The following is a 17,383-nucleotide window of genomic DNA, read 5'->3' on the forward strand; positions in this document are numbered from 1 at the left end:
GATGGTGTGTATGACAGGTAAGTGAGTTACCTCTGTGTTTACAGATGATGGTGTGTATTACAGGTAAGTGAGTTACCTCTGTATTTACAGGTGATGGTGTGTATTACAGGTAAGTGAGTTACCTCTGTGTTTACAGGTGATGGTGTGTATTACAGGTAAGTGAGTTACCTCTGTGTTTACAGGTGATGGTGTGTATTACAGGTAAGTTAGTTACCTCTGTATTTACAAGTGATGGTGTGAATTACAGGTAAGTAAGTTACCTCTGTGCTTACAGGTGATGGTGTGTATTACAGGTAAGTGAGTTACCTCTGTATTTACAGGTGATGGTGTGTATTACAGGTAAGTGAGTTACCTCTGTGTTTACAGGTGATGGTGTGTATTACAGGTAAGTGAGTTACCTCTGTGTTTACAGGTGATGGTGTGTATTACAGGTAAGTTAGTTACCTCTGTATTTACAAGTGATGGTGTGAATTACAGGTAAGTGAGTTACCTCTGTGTTTACAGGTGATGGTGTGTATTACAGGTAAGTGAGTTACCTCTGTGTTTACAGGTGATGGTGTGTATTACAGGTAAGTGAGTTACCTCTGTGTTTACAGGTGATGGTGTGTATTACAGGTAAGTTAGTTACCTCTGTATTTACAAGTGATGGTGTGAATTACAGGTAAGTAAGTTACCTCTGTGCTTACAGGTGATGGTGTGTATTACAGGTAAGTGAGTTACCTCTGTATTTACAGGTGATGGTGTGTATTACAGGTAAGTGAGTTACCTCTGTGTTTACAGGTGATGGTGTGTATTACAGGTAAGTGAGTTACCTCTGTGTTTACAGGTGATGGTGTGTATTACAGGTAAGTGAGTTACCTCTGTGTTTACAGGTGATGGTGTGTATTACAGGTAAGTTAGTTACCTCTGTATTTACAAGTGATGGTGTGAATTACAGGTAAGTAAGTTACCTCTGTGCTTACAGGTGATGGTGTGTATTACAGGTAAGTGAGTTACCTCTGTATTTACAGGTGATGGTGTGTATTACAGGTAAGTGAGTTACCTCTGTATTTACAGGTGATGGTGTGTATTACAGGTAAGTGAGTTACCTCTGTGTTTACAGGTGATGGTGTGTATTACAGGTAAGTGAGTTACCTCTGTGTTTACAGGTGATGGTGTGTATTACAGGTAAGTTAGTTACCTCTGTATTTACAAGTGATGGTGTGAATTACAGGTAAGTGAGTTACCTCTGTGTTTACAGGTGACAGTGTGTATTACAGGTAAGTGAGTTACCTCTGTATTTACAGGTGATGGTGTGTATTACAGGTAAGTGAGTTATCTCTGTATTTACAGGTGACAGTGTGTATTACAGGTAAGTGAGTTATCTCTGTATTTACAGGTGACGGTGTGTATTACAGGTAAGTGAGTTACCTCTGTGTTTACAGGTGATGGTGTGTATTACAGGTAAGTGAGTTACCTCTGTGTTTACAGGTGATGGTGTGTATTACAGGTAAGTGAGTTACCTCTGTGTTTACAGTTGACAGTGTGTATTACAGGTAAGTGAGTTACTTCTGTGTTTTCAGGTGATGGTGTATTTTACAGGTGAGTTAGTTACCTCTGTTTACAAGTGATGGGTGTAATACAGGTGAGTTGGTTACCTGTGTTTATACCTATGTTTATATGAGATGTTGTGTATTAAAGGTGAGTTGGTTACCTGTGTGTTTTACAGACAACCTTTTTATTTCCTGTCTGTTTTATGTGTATGTATGTGTGTGTGTGTTTGTGTAGGAGTATTGCTCCACCCACTATATGTATTTGAACCACTCAGACAGGTTCTCTAAAAGTGGATTCACAACTTCTTTTTCAGCTCTGCAGAACATTGCACATTTTTTCAAGTGAGAAGAAGAAAAGCAGGAAGCTCAGGGTGTGTTTAGTTATCCAAAGAAAACTCAGTAAAAACACTTTATTTCTGTCTGACGTTCAGGAGCGTGTTTGTCTCTCTGCAGGGCGTCAGGTGAGTGATATTTCTGTTTATTATAAAGTTACAGGGAGCACACTGCTGGTCAAATATAATTGTTTTTGCAGATTTTATAACTCAATATATTTGAACAAAACTTACCCAAACAGAGAATACTGTTTAAAAGTGTAATACAGAGGGTAACAATTCTATTTAGTTATTAGAAACTGAAAAATTAACTCATAAAAACAAATGTCATTTTACACAGGACTTCCTTGTTTGTTCAGTGCGTTAAACACATTCCATAAACTGTATCTGTCTGTAGGTAGACGGTGTCTGTGAGAAATGACATATAAAATACATTCCCTGAACTAAGATAGTGTCATTATCATGAAATTCTGTCATTATTTTTGAAAAACTTCAAATATATACACTAATGCAGAATATTAAAAAACGTTCTCCATATGTGGATAACTACCTTCTCTATTCGCTATGAGATTCCAGCTCAGTGTATGAAATACTTTGTCATTACATTGAGAGTTATTTGAAGATTCTAAGTTAATAAATGTGTTTTCTTCATTAAATACTGATGGAACTGTACTTTATTGAGAATCCTCTGATGGGAACACTACCTCCTCTCTTTCTAATACTCTTTCCTGTGTGTGTGTGTGTGTGTAATGAGATATTTTGTTGTGGCTTCTTTGTGAGAGTTTCTTTGTGAGCTACTGAAACTGGGGCGTTTTAGCTGTTATATTATATGCAAATATTTCCTTACACTCCAAAATTTGTGCACATGTCTGTATTTATTTTCCTGATTAGGGAATGAGAACTCACAAGACGTCTAACACCTTTTAAAACACAATATCAGTTCAGATGCTGAGTTTAACACAGTTTTGACTTCACACAATAATGAAAAAGCTGAAGTATGGAAGGTTTTATTATACAGGTTTTTTTTTTGTACAATAAACATTACCTTATAATTAACTGAAATATACAAGTACCTCAATTACAAACTGTTTTAAAATAACATAGTGCCTTTAAATACTGGCATAGTATCTAAAAATAGTGTCTTATAGTGACAATATCTAACAATAATTATTTAGATTCTCAAAGTTATTACTTAGCACCTTAAAAGTTTGTCTTATAATTAAAATGTTATGATAGATGTATCTCAGAATAATGACAATATCTTACAACGTAGACTGAGAATATCAAAATTATAACAGAGAATAAAATGTCATCAAAAATGTCGTCATATTGTAATATAATTTCTTGTCAGAAAAAAATCATTGCTATTTCTCTAAGTGTGTGTGTGTTGGTGCGTTCACAAATGTATGTCCTGTAACACACCGATCAGACCAGACGAGTACAGTGACCATGTCCACACCATCCAAGGGCAGGACACTGAGGCATGGATAAAATAAGAGCAGAGTAAAGAGAGAGAGAGGAGCTGAGAGAGTGAGTCTGAAGGAGCTGGTGTGAAGGAGAAGAGAGAGTGAAGAATGTGTGAGTGTGAGCTCATTAGCAGAGACTGAGGAAACGTCATTACTACAGTGTAGAGTGTCCAGCTGTGCAGGAAGCTCAGTGATGTCTGGTTTAAGGTGAGAAGGGAAGAAGCTGTTGGTATGTTTTATTTCAACTGGACTTGGTAGACCTGGGTCTTCTACCAAGTGGATTAAGCAGGACGAGGTGATGTCCAGGATGACGGGATCCACTTGTATCCTACAGGCAACTACTGTAAATGTCTTGAAGTCAGTGTCCTGACTATTCACTGGATACAATATTGTATTTTGAAAATCAATTATTTTCACAACTTATATTAGGGACTAAGTTAACATTATGAGAAATTAAGATGTTATTATGATATTCCAGATCATAATGAAGGGCTACTGATGTCACCCCATTAAAAAGAGATCACTATATTATGCAGGTCCTTAGAACTGATCATTAAACTTTTCCTGGAGCCGGAACTTAAGCTCAGATATTTACTGTGATTAAACCGTGAATTTACCTTGGATTGAAAATCAGTCCCATTCCTGAAAGACCATAAATAGGTCAGAATTGAAGTGAATTACTATCATTACTACTATTTTTATTATTGTTGACTTAAATTCACGAACTGGCTAAAAATATTGTTAGACACGCCCCCCTCCACCTTGTAGATGTAGAGTCAGAGACAGTAGCTCATCTGTCGCTGCACAGTGTGTGTCGCTCGTCCTCTAGTCCTTCATCAGTGACACAGGACGCTGTCAGCTGGATGTTTTTGGTCGGTGGACTGTTCTCAGTCCAGACACTGAGGGGTTTAAAAACTCCAGCAGCACTGCTGTGTCTGATCCACTCTACACCAGCACAACACACACTAACACACCACCACCACCACGTCAGTGTCACTGCAGCGCTGAGAATGATCCACCACCACATCACACCTGCTCTGTGGGGGTCCTGAGCACTGAGGAACAGGGGAAAGGGGGTAACAAATTATGCAGAGTAAACTATGGAATACAGTTTGTATGTATAGAACTACAGAGAGGGGTCAGTGGAGTGGACAGTGTGAGGAGAATTTCAATGTGTCATACTTTAATTTTTGCCAGGCAGTTTATGTACATTGTTTGTACATTAATTTTAATATAATGTAAAATCAACTAGGGGCGGCACAATCGTCGTAGCCATTCAGCTGGTTGATGCATTTGCTCTTGCCATGTTGTTGATGGGGCGGCACGGTGGCGCAGCAGGTAGGTGTCGCAGTCACACAGCTCCAGGGGCCTGGAGGTTGTGGGTTTGATTCCCGCTCCGGGTGACTGTCTGTGAGGAGTTTAGGGTGTTCTCCCTGTGTCCGCGTGTGTTTCCTCCGGGTGACTGTCTGTGAGGAGTTTAGGGTGTTCTCCCTGTGTCCGCGTGGGTTTCCTCCATGTGACTGTCTGTGAGGAGTGTGGTGTGTTCTCCCTGTGTCCGCGTGGGTTTCCTCCGGGTGCTCCGGTTTCCTCCCACAGTCCAAAAACACACGTTGGTAGGTGGATTGGTGACTCAAAAGTGTCCGTAGGTGTGAGTGTGTGAGTGAATGTGTGTGTGTTGCCCTGTCCAGGGTGTATTCCCGCCTTGTGCCCAATGATTCCAGGTAGGCTCTGGATCCTCCGTGACTCTGAATTGGATACGCTGTTACAGATAATGGATGGATGTATGGATGGTAAAATCTACTATTTATTAGAAGGGTGTGGAACACTGGAACTGTGATCTCTGGTGTGATCACCTTTGATGCAACAAATTCTGAGTGGTATTTGTAATCCAGAACTAATCACCAACACCAGCACCTGACCTCACATCCCTGCAGAAATGATCCACTAAAGTGAAGCCTCTGAAAATAGAGCACACCACTTATTCACATGGCATTATGCAGCAGTGTCTCACCTTAAAGAGTTAATTTACTATAGATATTAAACTAGACTGGTTTACAAGGTAAATATTTTTCTAATGTTTTTTTAACCTGCCTTAGGATAAGAAAGTGGTGAAATGACGACTCTGATAAAGAGGAGCAGGCGAACGGACACTCCCACTGAGAGGCAGGGCCGAGATGAGGAGGAGGCAGAGCTAAAGGACAGAGTCACTGATGAAGAAGAGGGTGGAGACTCTAAACAACTGAGACTCACACTGATGGAGGAAGTATTGCTGCTGGGACTGAAGGACAAAGAGGTATAAACTGTAGAGGCTAATTTAGACGCCGCTGGTCAAGTTCAGGGAGCGCAAAACCAGTGAATCTGATGTGAGATACACTTTATAGAAAACAGTGTAGAAATATTAAATGAGCCGTTCCAGAAATGTTGTCTCTGCTGCCAAGGTCTGGGCCAACTGTGCTCGACAGGCATAGCACTTCACCCTTACCCTTGACCTTGTGTGTAGCCCTACTGAGCTACACTGGATTACTGCCCCAGGTCGTTAGCCCCCTTTCTTATTCTGCCAGACAGGGTTAACAGTTTTTAAAAATGTTTCATCATAAGGGTTTTTGTAGATCATACTTCTCCAGATATTCAGTCCAAACCTGTTCATCACGAGAGAACCACACCGGGAGCCCACAGCTTCCACCACAACAACATGGCATTCCAAGAAGAGGCTTGTTAAGGAGTGACTTACAAAATCAGAGTGAGACTGCTGCTGAAATTCAGTCACTATACCAGACCACATTATTGTGAATAGGAATATGCCAAAGCTCTCAGTTCACAGATCAGTCTGTGCCTCCACACTCACCTAGGGTCACAAGCTTTGGGAATAATAAGTGTGTGCAGCAGAGACAAATGTTCTCTGGCAGGTTGCTTTGCTCACTCTCCCTTATCGGGTGAAGAGCTGCTTCTCCTTCATGCTGAAAGAATGAACCCCCGACTGAAGGTATACAAAGCACACCCAACTAGTAGGAGGCCCCAGGAATTGCTGGAGAGATTATACCTCCCGGCTGGCCAGGGAACATCTGGGGCTCCTATGGAGGACAGAGATCCCCAGGCTTCTTTTTGAGCCCCATTCCCACTACCATCCCTGAAATGGATCAAACGAACATGAGGATGTTTATGATAAAAGCCAGCTGGCCAGGTTTAATTAGAGCAAATGACTCCCAAAATTGGTCCTTTGATTATTAAAAAAGTTTGCTGCCAAATGTCTATGATATTATTAGTAAATAAACACAAATACACAACTCGATATATATCTTATGTGCCATAATATTAACTAATGCTATATTTGATGTGTCTTTACTCCCAAAAACAGTGAGTGTGTATTAAAACGCACTGAAGTGTGATTTTTTGTTTCTCTCTTAGAAATACAGTAGAAGGCCCTGTTAGTAATTGCTCCACAGCACTAGCTGTGTCTCAGTGCAAACACCTCCTCAGTTTAATAATAAAGCTGTGTGGGTTTCAGAGGGACCAGCTTTAACTACATCCTGAATGTATATCTGCACTCTCCTAGAAGAACTAAACAGCTGTGTGTGTTTGACCAGACTCTACCTTATTGTTGGATGTTCCATTATTCCTATCACTGTGTGTGTGTGTGTGTGTGTGTAAAGGCTCTGAGTAAACATCCTGGTTAGTGTTTAATCATTCTTGGAGGTCAGGGATGTTTCTACAGGTGTTGGAGAGAAGGTGATCACACTTAACATGCCAATTAAATATTTAAAAACTATATTTAGTCTAAATTTATAAAATGACACATTTATTATGAGTCACAGAAACCTTGAGTCCAATTTAAAAACCACATCAGATTTAGAATCATTTCAGATTTAGATAACGGAAATTTAAAAAATGATTATATTAAACCCACAAAGAGCAGATAAATCAGATCCATGTGAAAGGAGTAATACTATCACTGTGTAAAAGATGCCGGACTCTTCCTTTATTGTTGAATGTGCTGTGTTTCCTCTCACTGTGTAAAAGATGTAAATGGACTTTTATATTTGGATGCACATTATATCATCTTGAATTAAACGTGGGCGGTACGGTGGCGCAGCAGGTAGTGTCGCAGTCAGACCTGGAGGTTGTGGGTTCGATTCCCGCTCCGGGTGACTGTCTGTGAGGAGTGTGGTGTGTTCTCCCTGTGTCTGCGTGGGTTTCTGCTGGGTGCTCTGGTTTCCTCCCACAGTCCAAAAACACACAGTGGTAGATGGATTGTCGACTCAATCCGTAGGTGTGAGTGTGTGAGTGTGTGTGTCTGTGTTGCCCTGTGAAGGACTGGCGCCCCCTCCAGGGTGTATTCCCGCCTTGCGCCCAATGATTCCAGGTAGGCTCTGGACCCACCGCGACCCCGAACTGGATAAGGGTTACAGATAATGAATGAATGAATGAATGCATTAAACGTAATTGTTATTTACTGTGTGTGTGTGTGTTGCAGGGTTACACATCATTCTGGAATGACAGTATTTCTTCAGGTTTACGAGGTGCTGTCCTAATTGAACTTGCTCTGAGAGGCAGAATACACCTCCAACCCCAGGGTATGAAGAAGAGGAAACTTTCAGATCGCACGGTACTTTCACACACAGTGTATTTCAATGTACAACATTTATATTTACTTTAAAAAAAAAAAAAAAAAAAAAACTTTAGTGGTCTGGATGTGGCTGTGATTCTGTATTAAACCTATTTTAAACATGATGTGTTGGGGACCCCCTCCTCTGAGCTTAATTTTTTTACTCAGGGACATCAGAGCAGTTTGATCCTTCATTCCAATTCATGATAAACCTGAATCTTCTGCAGGTTCTGCTCAAAAGTGATGCTCCGACTGGAGACGTTTTACTGGATGAAGCCCTGAAACACATTAAAAACACAGAGCCGACCGAGACTGTGGCCAGCTGGATCGACCTGCTCACCGGTCAGTAAATACAAAGCTAATTTTGAGCAAATTTGTGTTAAATCCTGTCTCTATCTGCAATTTTCATCACACAGATTGTATATATTTTTACATTTATCAAGAGTTAATCAGACATGCCAGCTCTTCCAGAAGTTATGGGAGTCTCCTTTTAATTTTAATAGGGGACAGCCACAAATCAGAGAGAGAGAGAGAGAGAGATAGTACCCTGATTAGTCTCTCTTGTGCTCAATAACCCTGTGAGGTTTTGCTGTGTGTAGGTCTAACTCATTGGACATCATTTTACAGTTCGGCAGCCCTACAGCAAGGTTCATAATTTGCTCTTGAATTTCCCCTGGGGATCAATAAAGTATCTATCTATCTATCTATCTATCTATAAACAAAGAAAATAAATAAATAGTGTGTACACCTGGTAATTGGGGGATAATATATAAGCAGTGTTCCCATAGTCCTTCTAGACTCTGGTCTGGTGTTGCTCTCTGCAATAGTGACTGTTCCAGGGAGGGTTAAATGACTATAAAAGATTTTGTGAGTTTATCAGAGTTCATTTATTCATTAACATTTGTGTGTCTGTACAATCAGACAAAACCCATAAAGTATTACATAAGACAAGTTTATATTCAAATGTTTGATGTGGTTGTGTGGAATTGTCTGTAGAGAAAATTATTGCTACAGTACCAGTCACAAATTTGGACATGCCCACTCAGGGAGGGTTTCCTTCGTTCTGGGCTGTTTTCCACATGATGTAAATGTACAGCACCAGTCAAAAGTTTGGACATCTTCTCATTCAATGGCTTTTACTTTGTTTTTTATTATTTTCTGTGTTGTAAATGAATGTGGAAGACTTTAAAGGAACACATATGGAATTATGTAGTAAACAGAAAAGTGTTGAACAAAAAAGAATGTTTTATATTTTAAATCAGGGGGTGTCAAACTCATCTTCACAGAGGGCCACATCAGCATAATGGTTGCCCTCAAAGGGACAGATGTAACTGTAAGACTGTATAAATGTAACTAAATATAACCAAGTGTAATGTAGATAAGTGCTCCTTAATGTTAAATAACTATGAATTTATTACTTATTCAACTTGCATAGATGTAAAAATGTTTGCTTGTTGCTCTGTTAACAACATAAATCCTGTTAATTTGTGAGGTTAATAAAACTCATAATACTCCTTTAATCAGCGACCAAACTATCCAAGTGAATGAAGAAAAATATCATCAAACACAAGTTATAACCTTCAGACCTTTTAATTCTTGTACAACTTGTTGCTTTTCTTGAAGGTTAACTTTGGCACACTTAGCTCCGTGTTTGGTGTCAAAGTGGCGACGTAAATTATAATCCTTGACAACTGCCACCGCCTCATAACACAAAAGACATACCGGTTTTTCTCCTTGAAACACAAACATGTATTTGCCTTCCCATCTCTCTTGAAACGGTCTTCCATCGTCATCAATTTTTCAAAATTTCATCATTATTTGTAGCTATTTCTTAATTCCACTTGTCGAGAGTTAATCTGTAGAACCGCTCCATCTTAATGTGTCTGAGACTATAACTTGTGTTGTGCAGAGGTAGGGGCTGGTACACAGTTCTTTGCAGTGACTAGCTCTACTCCACCAATCACTAATGAGGAGATGTGTCCAAAATTTTGACTGGTGTTGTATATGTATTTATGTGTAAAAACATTTGAACGTATGTTTTTGAACACATCCCAGATCAAATTTCTTGGATCTGTGTAGAAGGGTGGGGGTAGATGGGGGGCCTCTGAAGGGGTGCGGTGGGGTTAGAGTATAAATGCTACCTCCCTGAGTGTTGCAGTCTATTTTCTGGTAAAATTTAATAGACATTAACTGTGTATTAAAATGTGCACAAATGTGTTAACTGTAGAGGATTAATTCTGAAAAGTGTGTGTGTGTGTGTGTGTGGACTGCCTTATAAAGTCTCATCTTATTAAAAAAAACACCCAATAATTGTTAGTTACTGTTTGTTTTTGATTTAATTAATATATTTGCTTGTTTTATTGTTTGTTTGTCCAGGTGAGACATGGAACCCCCTGAAGATGCATTTCCAGATGACACAGGTCCGCGAGCGTTTGGCGAAGAGTTTGGTGGAGAAGGGAGTTCTGACCACAGGAAAACAGAACTTCTTGCTGTTCGACATGACCACACACCCGCTGGTCAACGAGAAAGAGAAAGAGCGTCTGCTACAGAGATTACAGGCCAGTAGATCATCACCAGATCCCCAACATATCCATTAAACACAGCAGGTTCTTATGGCCTACCTAAATCACAGGTGATCTCTAATAAATCCTTGACCCACACCAGATCCCCAATAAATTCACAATCACAAGAGCTCCTCTATGCATCACAAAAACCAATGAGATCCACAAAGCACAGTAGATCTTCAGTAGATCTACAAGAAACAGAAGATATCTAATACATCACAAAAAAAAACACATCTGACTTAATAAGTCATCAAGAAACAGGCAATCCCTAAGACATCTCCAATAGACCCCAAGACACAGATCTCCAGTTGATCCCCAAAAGAGATCTCCAGTAGATCCCCAAGAAATAAATCTTCAATGGATTCTCAAGAATCAGATCTCCAAAAGACCACCAAGACACAGATCTCCAGTATATCCCCAAAAAGCAGGAGCTCTCCAATAAATGCTCAAGAAACAATATCTCCTATAGATCTTCAACAGATCTTTAAATTACAGTAATATCCCAGAACATCCTAAGTCACCTCAGTTTCTAATAAACCCCAGTGAATAGGAGATCCCTAATACTTCTGCAAAACACATCCCAAGAGATCTTAGTGGATCACAGATACGCTTCCGCATATCTTCCTTAGTGGATCCACAATTCATCATAAATCCATAAAATTAAAATGACATGTTAATCTGATCAGTGCTTGTCCTGTGGACAGTGTGTGTTCCTGCCTTGAGCTCTGTGATTTTGGTCCCACTGAGACACTGAACAGGATGTAGTGCTTATGGAAGATGAATGAATTAATTATGAAGTGAATTGAAGTATGAAGTAATGTACGAAGTGAATGAAGCTTCTTGTGAATGAAGATTCTTTGTAAAAGTTTGTAAAAGATTGTAATCTTCCTCCAGGCGAGTCTCCTGGAGCGCTGGACGAATGACCCCCAGCGTCTCCCCCGCCGGACCCTCGCTCTCCTGGTCCTCACCCACGGTGCAGACGTCCTTGAAAGATCACTCACCACTCTCCCTGACGACCTCTACGAGACTGCTACCCAACGGGCTAGTGACCTCCTGGAGGGGAACGCCGACCAGCAGGGAGCAAACGTCACTAACCCAGCCGAGGAGGTCATCTGGGCCGTGCTGAATGCCTTCAACAGATCCTGAAACGAAATCAAACAAGATAAATGAAAAACACAGCGCCCCCTCCTGACCGAGCTGCATATATAAACACAACAGGTGTCATAAACTCTGGGGAGAAGCTTAAACTAATTCAATCTAGAGCATAGCTCCCCCTACTGAGCTGCAAACAGTTTATTATTAATTTATATTAATTTGTAAACGCAAACGCTTAAGAATGGGCATCAAAATAACTACAGGAAATCTACCTGACATAAAAGTAATTTTAAAAGATTTATAATGATAAAATACAAATAAGGAAATATAAATAAGGGACAATAAGAGAAGGCAAGTAAATGCACGTATATTTATAGAGCACCTTTAATACAAAAGCAATTCAAAGTGCTTTAAACAAGGGATCAAAAAATGTTGAGCTAAAGAAGGCTGAAGTAAACATTTTTTTTTAGTATTCTTCATCTGACTTTCTCACACACACACACACATGCCACTTTATTAAACACTCCCCATTTGTTGAGAGTGATGCACCATCTAAAAATATCAGGGCACTCAACCATGGATGAACTGCTGAATGATAATTATAATGTTACGATAATGTACATGTACAACTATTTTTTTCTTCCACATTTAACCCATCTGTCGCAGTGAAAACACACACACACACACACACACACACACAAACACTAGTGCACTAGGGGCTGTGAACACACACCGAGAGTGGCAGGCAGTCATCCCCAGCGCCCGGGGAATGTTTGGGGGTTCAGTGCCTTGCTCAAGGGCCCCTCAGTTGTGGATGTACCTTTCGGTACCAATCCCGGTCTCTACCCTTTAGGCCAAGGCTGCCCATGAAGAATAACATGAAGGATAACATGAGTTGAACCTCAACTCTACACAAGCAGGTGGCGCTATAATCCAAACTGTCAGAGCAAAATCACATATCTCTGAGTTTTTCTTCACAGTAGTGTAATATTTTATAACGAACTGACCAATCAAAACTGTCCAAAATTATCTACAGGCTTTTTTATTTCCTTCACCAGAAAAGCTGGTGTTTTGGAGATAGTAGGTGTAGGATAGAGGTGTGATTGGTGGTGTTCTGAGTAAGAATGTTATCTTGAATGTTATTGTTTTGAAAGGATTTTTATGGAATTCTCTTCCTGTTTACTGAAGGCTGATACTGAGACTTTCTTTGTTTGCTCAGTGCACAATATTTTTATGTTGTTTATTTGAATGAATTGTAGTATGTTACCAAAAAATGTGTATTTGTGCTGCTTTCAGTTAGTGTTGGGTTTGTGCCACTGACCCTCGTGATCCACAACTTCATATGGTCAGATCTGATCGCAAAAAGAGTGCAGATTCCCAGACCATTCTGATCTTAAGATACATAGATAGATAGATAGTACACACTATTAAAATTAAAGGATCTACAATAGGTTCTTTGAGAGATGACAGAGAAGAACCACATTTGGTTTAATAATCACACATCTCTTTAACACAGTTCTTAATGGAACCAAAAGGGGTTCCTCTATGGTATCGCTTAAAGAACACTTTGTAGCACCTTTTTTTTAAGAGTACAGGTACAAAAATGAAATGCAGTATGATTGCCAAATAATTCACTGGTGGCCTGGGCTTGAATTCAGATGTTGGAACTGATTGATCCACTGCGCTTAGATCTGTGTCTGCTTCCACGCTGTACAAAAGACTCAAAAGAGTCAGAAGATGAAGAGTTTGTATGACGTGCAGTATATGGGGCATTATTTTTAGATTCATAGGAAATTCCTCTTGTTCTGAATGAAGAGCTGAAACTTGAAGCAGGTTTAATCTGAGCCTTTAACAAATAGCTTTTTATACTTATTTCACACAGACAGTAAGTGGAGTGCTGAAGTATGCTCTGGGATAATTGGTGCACTATAGGAAAACAAGACCACTCCTTTGTGTAAATGTAAATTAAGGGAAACGGGAACATGTCTTATGTAATTAAAGTATGTTTGTGGAAAGCTATGACAACTGAATTTTATTCAGGTTTTGCTGTTCTTTCTGCTCACCACCAGGTGGCAGCGACACAAAGCTGGGCTTCATTCTAATAAACTTCATGTCCCAATAATCTGGTGTTTAGATCATTTTTAAAGGGAAAGATTTACCTTCAGAAAAATGAAAATTATAACAATAATACATTTAAATATTTTACAAAATCCCAATGTGTTTATTATTATTATTATTATTATTATTAATAACTCATTGTTTTTTAATTATCATTTTATTTCTATTTACTTTTTGGTAGTTTGTTTATTTGCACAGAGACCAAACAAGCAGGGGATTGTCTATATGGGAAACGTTTGTCATGAAACGTTTGCCAGCGTTTACATTCATTGGGCTGCTTTTTATTGCAGACAAGTTAAAGCTGAGTTTTTCCACTTCAGAAGATGAAAATGATCAGAGAACTGAAACTTACAGTAACAATAAAAACACAGTCTTCTGCCATCAACTCTACAATCGACTCAAACAACTATTTCACTGAATTTCTTTGTTTTTCTATATTTCAACAAACTTAACAAAATCTCTGTAAATCCAGTTTCCTCCCACGCTCCAAAAACACACGTTGGTAGGTGGATTGGTGACTCAAAAGTGTCCGTAGGTGTGAGTGAATGTGTGAATGTGTGTGTAGTGTATTTAGCCACCACTAAGTTCAGGACTGTTTAAGCTGACAACAGGAAGAACACAACAGCAGAATTTAGAAATAAACCCAGCACAGAACTTTACTGAACATTTTGCAAAGGCATGAGCCATCCACTTTCTTGGGTGCAGTTCCTGCAGACTCCTCAAAGAGCCAGCCCAAAAAGACCCAAACTCAGATCAACACCAAAATAAAAAAAAAGTCTCCTAGCATTTAAACTCTTCCAAATGAATAAAATCATTTGTTCTCTCTGTGGTTGGACCCACTGAGACACTGTGTTTTGGAACACCACAGTTTCTCCCCTATAAATTATAACCTCATTTTCTTCAAAAACCTTTCAAATACCTTCTTGCTTTTAAACCCATAACAAGGTACCTTCGTTCATGAATCAATAACATACATGCCCATACATGGGACGTCTGATTCTTACAGGACGACTGTTGCGTTCCACAACCAGTGGTGTTGATGGTACTCCAGGTTGTTCTGCCACAGTCATTGGCACAGACTGTTCCAAATCATTGTCTGTATTGAGCTCCTGAAAATCCAATCGCGTTTCTGCACAAGAGGTCACTTGTGTCAACTGCAGGTTTTGCCTTGGTACTCAACATCTGATTTACATGTCTTTTCCCACACTTTTGGTTTACTTCAACATTGTAAGTCACAGGACCCAACACTTCACGTATGAAACCATTCAACCATTTTCCCCCCTCCACTCTAATTCTTTACTAAGACCTGTTGACCCGCTGTAAAAACCCTAACCTGAGGAAGGTTTGGCTCAGTCACATTTTGCATTCTCTGAGAAAACTCAGGTTTGATCAGTGACTGTCTGGTTTGTATCTGTCTGTCAAAAACAGCTCAGCTGGGGTTTTACCTGTTGTAGTGGGGGTTGCGTTTCTGTTTCTACACAGTGTTCAAGTGTCATGCCACCAGTCGCTCTATTCTTTGCAAGTGATTTCTTAAGGTTCTGCACTAATCTTTCTGCTAACCCATTGCTTGCAGGGTGATATGCCAGCGATTAATGTGTTTCGCTCCATTTCTAGTAAGAAATGTCTCAAACTCTTGTGATATGAACTGAGGTCTCGTTATCTGTTCCTACTTCTCTTGGTAATCCATAAGCTGAAAACAAGGTTCTCGGTACCTTTATTGTTTTAGCTGATGTAGTAGTGTGCATGGGAATAATCTCTGGCCATCTAGTATAAGCATGCATCACATATTATCTATAACATGTCTCAAGTATGACACGCTGATCTTCATGAATTCACACTTCTCTCGTTTTACCCTGAGATTTGAAGCTTCTAGCCTCCTAACATCTTCCAAGTTAGCTAGGTGACTGTCTGTATCTTTTCCAGTTAATAAGATATCATCTAAATAGCAGATGTCACCATCCATTCCTTGAAGTACTTGATCCATAATTTTTTTAAAAATTGCAGGGGCGCTGGCGACACCATATAGTAGTCTATTGTAATGATATAAACCCTTGTGCGTGTTGATAGTTAGATAACGTCTCGAGTTTTCCTCTAAATGCACTTGCTGATAAGCTTGTGATAAGTCTAGTTTGGTAAATTGCTGACCCCCAGCTAATTTAGCAAATAGATCCTGTGTTCGGGGTAGTGGATACTGTTCCACATTCAACCAAGGATTTATGGTGACCTTGTAGTCCCCACATATTCATACACTGTCATCCTTTTTAGGTACAGAAACTCTAGGAGCTGTCCATTCACTGTAGTTAGTTGGCGAAATTACCCCTTCAGCTTCTAACTTTGCTAGTTCTCTCTCTACGGCTTCTCGAAGCGTATAAGGCACGTTTCTAGGCTTACAGAACATGGGCACAGCATTCGCAGTTACTTGCAACTTTGCTTCAATGCCATAGAGCTTTCCTAACCCAGGTTTGAATTCAGCCGCATGTCTATCACACAGTATCCACTGTGTCAGGAGCCACTCTGTTGACTCTGGACCAGTCTAGTTTCAACTGCTGAATCCATTCTTGACCCATCAGTGCAGGACCATTTCCTTTAACTACAAGCAGTTCTAGCTTTTGAGTGACCTCCTTGCATTTCACCTTTACTGTGAATTTACCTTCCAGTTGCAATGACTTGCCTGTAAGTTTTCAGGACACAGTTAGCTGGGCTAAGTTTCACTGATTTAAACCTACGCCGGTACAGTCCTTCAGATATCACTGACACAGCTGCGCCAGTATCAACCTCCATTTTTACCTTGGAACCATTTATACTGACATACACATAATATGGCTTCACAATGTCACCTTTACTTGAGTCCACTGCAAAAAGATCAACCCCCCACTGTCAAATGGAGCATCTGGATGGCACACAACCGACTTTTTGGTCATCAGAGAGCTGCAGCTGTCTAAAATCACAATCTGTCTGTAGTCACTGGCGAGCTTTGAAATCAGAGTCTCTCTCGTCCTGGGAAACTTTGCCATTGTGGACTGCCTGCTTGAGAGTGTTGCAATGCATCTTGTTCTCCAAATGTGTGGCACTTTTATTGCCTCCCGCCTTGCGTGAGCGGTAGGCTTTTGCGATATGTCCTTTTTTTTATACACTCGTGACAATCCGTGTCCTTGGATCTGCACTCATCTGGCCGGTGTCCTGTACTGCAGCAACGATAGCAAGGCTTTCCACTAGCTGCATGCTTTCCCGTAGCCTCACTCTGCTTCGTTTTGGCTTTCTTATCAACCACATTAGCTTTGTAGGTTTTCTGTGAAAACTGCTATGCACTGTCTTTTGTTATTTCAAATGCATGTGCCATTTCGACTGCAACCAGCAACGTTAAGTCTTTAGCGTGAGCTGCGATCTCTCAGAGCAAACGATCTCTCGGAGCAAACGATCTCTCAGTTCAGTGCTCTTAACACCACATATGAACTGATCACACACTGCTTTGTCTAAGAATGTCCCAAATTTGCATGTAGCAGCTAACTTTCTCAAACTAGCAATGTACTCACTTATTGTTTCGTTTTCCTTCTGATTTCTTCCGTGAAACTTGCATCTTTCTGAAATTGGTTATCGGAACGTAATGCTTTTGTAGCAGTTCCACCAAAACTTCATAACTTTTCTCAGAAGGCTTTGCTGGCACTCACAAATC

The 17,383-nt window shown here is 40.1% G+C and overlaps 1 protein-coding gene across 1 annotated transcript; it reads left to right on the top strand.

Annotated features, from left to right (window-relative positions):
- The first annotated feature begins 1,858 nt into the window (after window positions 1–1,858).
- golph3l (golgi phosphoprotein 3-like) lies at window positions 1,859–12,081 on the top strand. Its single transcript, XM_066667017.1, has 6 exons — window positions 1,859–1,993; window positions 5,427–5,623; window positions 7,802–7,933; window positions 8,161–8,275; window positions 10,310–10,491; window positions 11,392–12,081. Exons 2-6 carry the CDS (start codon window positions 5,444–5,446, stop codon window positions 11,641–11,643), a joined length of 861 nt encoding a protein of 286 aa, XP_066523114.1. The 5' UTR covers window positions 1,859–1,993; window positions 5,427–5,443; the 3' UTR covers window positions 11,644–12,081.
- Window positions 12,082–17,383: the final 5,302 nt, after the last annotated feature.

Source organism: Hoplias malabaricus, chromosome 4 (genome assembly GCF_029633855.1).
Source record: "Hoplias malabaricus isolate fHopMal1 chromosome 4, fHopMal1.hap1, whole genome shotgun sequence".
NCBI lineage: Eukaryota > Metazoa > Chordata > Actinopteri > Characiformes > Erythrinidae > Hoplias > Hoplias malabaricus.